This window comes from Electrophorus electricus, chromosome 20, assembly GCF_013358815.1.
Source record: "Electrophorus electricus isolate fEleEle1 chromosome 20, fEleEle1.pri, whole genome shotgun sequence".
Taxonomy (NCBI): domain Eukaryota; kingdom Metazoa; phylum Chordata; class Actinopteri; order Gymnotiformes; family Gymnotidae; genus Electrophorus; species Electrophorus electricus.
Window position 1 is genome coordinate 6,495,838 of NC_049554.1, and position 8,643 is coordinate 6,504,480.

General features: G+C 52.1%; 1 protein-coding gene across 2 annotated transcripts in view; it reads left to right on the forward strand.

Moving 5' to 3' along the window:
• lrig1 (leucine-rich repeats and immunoglobulin-like domains 1) overlaps nt 1-7,826 on the forward strand; it is a 26,149-nt gene extending 18,323 nt beyond the window's left edge. For both annotated transcript variants that reach the window (XM_027015476.2, XM_027015477.2), the window contains exons 9-18: nt 1,600-1,680; nt 2,553-2,624; nt 2,949-3,020; nt 3,181-3,344; nt 3,759-4,082; nt 4,248-4,529; nt 5,600-6,034; nt 6,219-6,350; nt 6,508-6,753; nt 7,312-7,826. In XM_027015476.2, the coding sequence (XP_026871277.2) occupies nt 1,600-1,680; nt 2,553-2,624; nt 2,949-3,020; nt 3,181-3,344; nt 3,759-4,082; nt 4,248-4,529; nt 5,600-6,034; nt 6,219-6,350; nt 6,508-6,753; nt 7,312-7,520 (2,017 nt within the window). In that variant the 3' untranslated portion in view covers nt 7,521-7,826. The remainder of the gene's footprint in view (nt 1-1,599; nt 1,681-2,552; nt 2,625-2,948; nt 3,021-3,180; nt 3,345-3,758; nt 4,083-4,247; nt 4,530-5,599; nt 6,035-6,218; nt 6,351-6,507; nt 6,754-7,311) is intronic.
• The last annotated feature ends 817 nt before the right edge of the window (nt 7,827-8,643 follow it).

Here is an 8,643-nt window from a genome sequence, read left to right on the forward strand (position 1 = left end):
TTGACTTTAACTACCTGAAATGCTTTCAGATTCTGTTAGAGATTGTGCTTTTAATATTGTATGATTCTATTATGTTTACTATATCTAGTAAGTGTGTGTATATGTGCATGCGTGTTTGTCTCCAGTACTGAGTTCTCTGTAGTATTATTGTTAAAGTTTTGGCCGTGTACTCCCCGTACCGTAATGTTCTGCTGGACTTGGTTAGTTAATTTTCTCTGGTTTCCATCACACCTGCTCTGTGCTCCGAGGCATCCAATTTAACTGTATTACTCTGCTGAAGGAGTGTGCGTGTGCGTGTGCGTGTGCGTGTGTGTGTGCGTGCGTACACTCCTCTGACACATCAATGTGCGTTCAAAGGTGTAAAACCGAATCAGAGCCCATTTGGTCCGTTTTTTCTTTAACGTCTGTAAATCTGGAGGGCGGTCTCGTCTCGGCAAGCGGCTGCTTTGTGTGGCCGCCTCGGGGGGACACAGCTGCGGCTCTCTACTCTAGTGGCTTCTTTGTGAGGACTCTCTTCATCGCCAAACCCTTTTCTTCGCTACAGTCTTGTCTTCCCATACATGTGCCACCCAGCAGAGGCCTGTCAGAGAGCCAGCCGCTTCCTTAGAGACATCTCTGTGACACACACACACACACACACCTGATATTTTGTTTGCTCTCTACACTCTTTTCCTCACTTGTTCTTGTGCATTTACGCTTTCTCTCCCTCCCTCCCTCCATGGTAGTGGAGGGGCCCCTTAAGTGAAACTGAGGGGCCTCTGTTCAGACCCCCTACTGTCTGTTCCTGCCTGTCTCGCTTGATTGCCTGTTCCGTGTCCTGCGCGCCCCCGCGCTCCCGTCCCGTGTCCTGCCCCTTACGTTTACATTTACTTACATCCTGTCTTGTCTTACACTTTCTCTTGTGCTTTCTGTGCGCAAGTGTGTGTGTGTGCGCACGCGAGTGTGAGTGTGGTGCAGATGAGATGGTTATAGTCTGATTATGGCGTGTGTGTGCGTGCGTGCGTGCTGCCCCCCCCCACACACACACACACCGCCTTTAGTGACCTGGAGCTTCTTTAGAAGCAGTGAAGGAAACGCGGGGATGTTGGGTGGTGGGCGAGAGGGAGTCAAGGAGGTGCTACAGGGTGAACCCCCCCTTTGAAATGTCACACACCTCCAGCTGAAATGTCCTCTCTGTTAATGTTTTTCCAGGGAGAGGGCGGAGTGTGTGTGTGTGTGTGTGTGTGTGTGTGTGTGTGTGTGTGTGTGTGTGTGTGTGTGTGTGTGTGTGTGTGTGTGTGTGTGTGTGTAACATTATGCATGTGTTAGTCTTGCTGTGGCTGGCTGTGTTCGTTCTATGTCATGCTTGACAAAGGAAAGAATGTCTTCGGCTGGTAGAAAGAGTGGAGACAGACAGATTAAGGAGAGGGGCGAGCCATCTTTTGACCAGGTGTGGGTGTGTGTGTGCCCTATGCCTGCTAGCAGTACAGAGACTGAGCCTAATACTTTCTCTCTCATGCCCACTCTCTCTCTCTCTCTCTCTCTCTCTCTCTCTCTCGCGCTCTCTCTCCCTCACTTAAACACACTCTCTCAAACTCTCTATCGCTCTTCCTCCCACAGAGAGCTGGATCACAATGACCTTTCGGGGGTGATCGAGGACGCTACGGGTGCCTTCGTGGGTCTGGAGAGTCTCAGAACGCTGTGAGTGTGTTTTGTGCTCTAGCACTGGATGTGTCCTTTTCGTGTGTGTGTGTGTGTGTGTGTGTGTGAGAGACACGCGGCTCGGAGCTGAGCCTCACAACCCCTGGCCCCCGTTAGAATCTCCTCCTTTTTGTAGCGCTAACTGGTCCCTGTTGGTTTTCATTCTTTTCATTAGCATCCATTAATTAGCATCCATTAACTAGCATCCATTAATTAGTATTCGTTAGCATTCATTTGCATGTTGGAGTGAAGCGTTCCAGGGGTTTAGGCGTGGAGGACGTTAAGGTTAACACAGTCGAGGGCCCTCTGGGTGGGTGTCCTGCCAGTGGAGGTGCAGGCCAGAGTCTTTAGGCTGCTGACGGGTAGTGCCACTCACACGTCTCACACACCCGGAAGGCTGTCTGGGATTGAGTGAGGGCTGCCAGCATGTGTGCGGGGGTGTGTGCGTGTGTGTGTGTCGGAGTGGTGGGGTCGGACCTCCTGCGGGGTCTAACTGACCTTTCCAGAACCTGTGGAACGTGAAAACAGGTTCCATTTCTGTGGCAGCTCCCAGGTGCAGGATTGACTGTGTGTGTGTGGGATTAGTGCCCTGTAAAGAGACGAGCAGCGTGTTCTGCTCGTGACCCACGGCCTGTGACGAGGCCGCTGTTCAGTACTCTACAAGTGACTGACTGGGCTCCTCCCCCCCCGTGAGGCCCCGCCCTGTCATCGCCTCTAAATTCCAATGAACATAAAAGTGAACAGGGGTCTTAATCTCCTGGCTGCTTCCTGAACTCTGCACAGCTCACATTTCCAACACTCCAATCCTCCACTTATCAGATTCAACCTCACTAATTGTGTTTTTTCTCCCCCCAAATCCCCCCTCGTTGCAGGACTCTGTGTGGAAACAGGATCAAGTCTGTGGCCAGGAAGGCCTTCTCTGGCCTAGAAGCACTGCAGCACCTGTGAGTATCCCACAATGCCGTGTGGCCTGGCAGCACTCGAGGGCTGTAGGCAGTTTACTTCTTTGGAAGCGGAGACGACAGGGGCTCGTCGCCTCGTTCTGCTGCCGCGGCACGTTGCCTCCTCTCTCTCTGTCTGTGTCTCGCTCCCTGCTAGAAGCCAAACAGTTCAAGACTATATGGGACGTTTAAGAAACTGAATTTGTAGACGTGCTTAAGCAGGCTCACCCGAGAGAGAGAGAGCGCGCGCCGCATGTTCATACGGTCTGTGTGACGGGGACGTTCTCTCGTCTGCCCCTGCCTGAAGTCTCTCTGTTTCCTGCACAGGAACTTGCGGGACAACGTCATCCGCACCATTCAACCAGACACCTTCAGCAAGATGAAAGACTTGCACAGTCTGTATGTTCTGTTGCGCACACCCACCCACCCACCCACACTGGTACTGACCGACACACACAGAGCTCTACCTACCCTACAGTACTTGAACCCCAATGCTTTGCATTTTAAAAATCTCTCTCTCTCTCTCTCTCTCTCTCTCTCTCCTGTTCTCCTTCCCTAGTGAAATTCAGAGCGATAGTTTCCTGTGCGACTGCCAGCTGTCCTGGTTTCCTGAGTGGCTGGTGACCCAGGGTCTGCAGGCGGGCGTACAGGCGACGTGCGCTCACCCCAGCAGCCTGCAAGGCACGAGTGTGTTCCAGGCTCCGCCTCAGAGCTTCGTGTGTGGTAAGCTCCGCCCCACTTCTGTTGCTCGGTTCTCCTTCAGAGAGTTGACCTTCGGCCCTGACACAGCTGGTAGGGTGCTCGTGCATCTTCGGGGTGGGACTAACCTCCAGGAATGTTGAGCTCCAGGTAACCAAAAGGAGGGAACATTTTTATGAAAAAAATCATTTTAAATATGCTCATTTTTCCCCCTAGGATGTTTTTGAATCGTTAAGTTTGGTTTAAATACAGGTAAAAGTGAAGTGTAAGAGTTCCAGCTGGGAACGCTGGCGTCAAATTCCCGTTGGTTGTTATCCGTGTATTTTGGTTCTGGTGTTTCGTGACGAGTGGGTGGTGCGGAGGTCGCTGGGAGCTGATTGGATGTAGGATTTGAAGCGCGGTATGCCCTGAATTAACCTCCCCACCCCCACCCCGCAGATGACCTGGCGAAACCGCACATCACGGCGCACCCTGTGGCCACGTCGGCCGTGGTGGGCGAGGACGTGCGTCTCACGTGCACGGCGGTGAGCGGGAGCACGAGCGTGCCCGTCACGCTGGCGTGGCGTAAGGACCAGGAGGCACTGGAGCACGCCGAGGTGGAGACCCGCGCCCAGCCGCGCGCACCCGACGGCGCCGTGACCGACTACACGGCCATCCTCCACCTCCGCAGCGTGGCGTTCCAGCATGAGGGTCGCTACCAGTGCGTCGTCTCCAACCACTTTGGCTCCGCCTACTCCAACAAGGCACGCCTCAGTGTCAGCGGTGAGTTTGCTTGCCTGGATCCAGGCCAGATTCCCTCCTGAACCCAGCGAGCCTTGACTCTGGATGCCGGCTCAGCTCTGTAGGTCGAGCATGCAAAGATCAAACGTTTCCACGGTGACGCGTAAGCGCCGCTGAGCCTGGGCTGTCTGCCTCTCTGTCTCGCAGTCCTGCCGTCATTCGTGAAGACGCCGCGTGATGTGACCGTGCGTACGGGCGCCAAGGCGCGGCTGGAGTGCGCGGCCCGTGGGCACCCGCCGCCCCAGGTAGCCTGGCAGAAGGATGGGGGCACCGACTTCCCCGCCGCGCGCGAGCGCCGTATGCAGGTGATGCCCGATGACGACGTGTTCTTCATCATGGACGTGAAGCCCGAGGACACGGGGGTGTACAGCTGTACGGCCAGAAACACAGCGGGGACCGTCTCGGCCAACGTCACGCTCGCCGTTTTGGGTAAGGGCAAACTCGCGTTCCCAGCTGACCTTAAACGGTTGAGCACTTCTGCACACACACCTGCTGGATAGAAGCCAGTTAGTGTGACTAATAGACCTGGGTTATATAGTCCAGGACTAAGTGTATTTGAGAGATACAGAGAGCACTCTTTTAAACAGAATGTCTGCTAATAGACCAGGATTATACAGGGTAAGGGTGTTTGTTTGTTTTTTTTACGTAGGCAACAGGGATGAAAAGCGAGCCTTACTGGGCCGATATTACACACACACACACAGACAGACAGACAGACAGAGCCCTATTAAACAGACAGACAGAGCCCTATTAAACAGACAGACAGAGCCCTATTAAACAGACAGACAGAGCCCTAATAAACAGACAGACGGACATACGGACAGAGCCCTATTAAACGGACGGACGGACAGAGCCCTATTAAACAGACAGACGGACGAACAGAGCCCTATTAAACAGACAGACGGACGAACAGAGCCCTATTAAACAGACAGACGGACGGACAGACAAAACAGACGGGACCAAATCTGTTAGGTCTTGGTTCTAAAGCTGGGGGGATTTTTCTACTCTAACTTGGTTCCACGGCATTTTTAAAATTTCTATTTGCTGCAGCTGTGGCCTTGTGTTTTGGGTCAAAGGTGAAAGGTCAGAGAGAGAAGGTCATGGTAAGGGCGGAGGGGTTGAGCAGTGGGATATGGGAGCTTTTCTCAGGCATGAGCTCAGCTGTGGATCTCTGTGGGAGAAACAGCGCCAAGGGAGAGTGGGCACCTGCAGTGCCAGGGCACCTGGGGGGTTAGGGTGGAGACACGCATCATATTTCCGATATTATTTTTGACACACGTAATTTTTTGCAAGGCTATATTTTTGTTCACTTTGCTTGAATCTGTAATCTTGATTTTGGAGGGGGGAAAAAAAGGTTTGTGATTTTACCATCTGTTGATTTCAACACAAACTCTTCTGAGACCTGTTTCATCAGCCTGCACGACCCCACCGCGCGTCCGTGCATAAAGCACATCGTACCTGCAGAGTCTCACCTGTCTTGTCTTGCCCCTCCCACACAGAGACACCCCACCTGGCGCAGGGCATGGAGGACCGCAGCGTGGTCGTCGGGGAAACGGTGGCCCTGCAGTGCAAGGCGCTTGGGAGCCCGCCCCCCCGCATCGCCTGGCTACGGGGGGAGGAGCCACTGCGTCCCAGCGACCGCTACCACTTCACGCCTGGCAGCCAGCTGCTGGTGATCAGCGGTGCCGCCCTGGAGGACGCGGGCCGCTACACATGCGTGATGTCCAACCCCCTGGGCACCGAGCGTGCTCACTGTCAACTCAGCGTGCTCCAGCGCTCGGGCGGCGCCTGTAGCCCTCACGCCGGCCCCACCGCCGTTACCGTGGGGATCGTGGTCATCACCGTGGTGAGCAGTATCGTGGCCACGTCGCTGGTGTGGGTGTGCATCATCTACCAGACGAGGAAGAAGAGCGAAGAGTGCAGCATCAACACTGGTACGCGTGTTTGTTTGTTTGTTTGTTACATACTGTGCATTTATTGGTCCACATTGCTCTGTATTCACATCTGTTAACAAGCATTATTAATTGAATTTCATATTATAATTAATAATACTAATAGTAATTAATAATACTGATACTGATACTAATCACCAGTGCTTCTTAATTTTTGCCCTTCCAGATGAGACAATCATCCCCCCTGATGTCCCGAGCTACCTGTCCTCCCAGGGGACACTGTCTGAGAGACAGGACATGTGTATCAGAGTGGAGTCCAGTGGGGGCCCTCAGGCACACGCTCACAGACACAGCAACGGTACGTTACCTCATCCAGGGTGTGTGTGTGAGTGAGTAACTAACCCCAGTGTCCTAGTTTATTCTGTACCTGTGTGATTACGGGCTGAGATGCTGTAGTTTATTCTGTACCTGTGAGATTACGGGCTGAGGTGCTGGTATCTCCTGCTTTTTCCCAGGTGGTCTCCATTTTCCAATCGTGTGTGCCGATTGCATGGAGAACTGCACCGGCTACTCCAGGCCATCAGGTTACCTCCCCCAGGTCACACCACCCACTTCAGGCCCAGAGTACCAGCAGACGCAAACCCCCTCGACCTGTGCCAGCCACAGGGTGGGCGACATGCACTGCAACGGCACACCAGCCTTCCCCAGCAACCATAACACGGCATCGGTGGCATCGCACACAAAGCACAGTGACGGGACAGGTGGGCACAGTTGCGGCATACGAGGCCTTTCCCGATATTCAGGCGTCGATGCTTTGACTGGCAGAGAACCCGCCCTGGACCTCGTAAACCCAGCCGTGCCTCCAGCAGCGCGGAGCAGGCGCACGGGCAGGTCCCGTCCTGTCACCCCTGCGCGCTGGCACTCGGCTCAGGCTTCGGAACGCTGAAGCGGCGTGCGGTCGCACACAACGCTCCATGACCTCGGGGCCAGGCGAGGGAATGTGAGAACTCAGGAGGCGGTTTTCTGACACTAGCCGTGTGATTTTGTTCGTGTTCTCTCTTTCACTTTCTGTCTTTAACCTAGCAGTTCACTTTAGGGTTATGTTGCCATGACTGTATGACTTATAATTTAGCCAAATCTCTCGTTCTCATGCTCGCTCTCTCTCTCTCTCTCTCTCTCTCTCGCTCTCTCTCTCTCGCTCGCTCGCTCGCTCTCGCTCTCTCTCTCACGCTCTCTCTCTCTCTCGCGCTCTCTTTTGCTCTCTCTCGCTCTCTCGCGCTCTCTCTCTCTCTCTCTCTCTCTCTCTCTCTCTCTCTCAGGGTGTTTGGCTGACAGGGCAGGGGTGGTATCAAGTTTTCCATCACTGGACGATACCCAGCATCACTCTGTGCCCACCCCCCCTACGCCCGCCCGCACGGCTGTTCTCTTTGCCTCCGAGCTCACAAAGACTCTGTTACCCAGAGACCGTACGCACACATCCAGAGCATGCCCCAGTGAGGGCTCCCCCCTCAGGCGGGCTAGCGACTAGCACCCTGCCACCATGGCTAAGACTGTTTGTTGTCGTCGTTTTTGGTGTCGTTTTATGTCTTCTTTGCACTGTGAACTGCTGCCTCACACCGAGCTGGCAGGTCGAGTCTCGGAGTTTGAAGTGGGAGCTTGGCTGGGGGCGTTGGAGTCCCCGTCTGAGCGTTACTGCTGTACATAGTTTAAGATTCTCCCCAGGGAGGCCTCCATCACCACTCGAACATGTGACTTGCATTTAAAGCATGCTAAAGTAGGGAATACTGTACAGTATAACAGAGTGCTAGAACCTTGGGCCTTGAATTGTACATAAGTTTTTATATATATATATATATATATATATATAAAATATATATATATATATATATATATAAAATATATATATATATATATATATATATATATATATATATATATATATATATATATATATATATATATATATATATATATATATATATAAAATTTAGAAAAGCTTTTACAGAAGAGTATTTGAATCTATTCTGTGCATGGTCCGACCAGAGTGTTGCTATTTTTCCCTGTTTTTACGAAACCCTCCCGAGCTCGTCCCAGTTTTTAGTCCTGGTGCCTTAATGAACCATGAAACTGAGCAGTCTGTCAGGAGTTTGTCAGAAATCTGCCCTTTATTTTTCTGCACTTGAAGTTTTCAGAAACCCCCTACAACCTTCATCCGTGGCCTTATGACGAGGCTCCTATTTACCGATCTTTTGTAACCGAAATGTGGGTATTTATATGGACACATCGATGTATTGAACGTTCCAGGCCCAGTATCATCCAGTGTACACTGGTACAATGCACACAAAAGACTATTTATGGGGCAGTAAAAATATTTCAGCACTTTGGTATTGATAGTGTGGCATTTTGAACATGTATAGGAATGTCTGTCTGTTTTCAGCCGTTCCCGCCAAAACGAGCTTGTGAAAACAGGAACGTGTTGATCAGCCGGGAAAGGCCTGTGCACTCAGTGTATACAACAGAATTCCTTTGAATTGGCCTCATGTACAGTTCAGGCTTAGGCCTGCCCACTGTGTGATGGCGGCAATACTGTGCGATTCATTGTGAAACTGCAGATTTGCATATATGCAAATGTACCGTCACGTTTAGCTCCT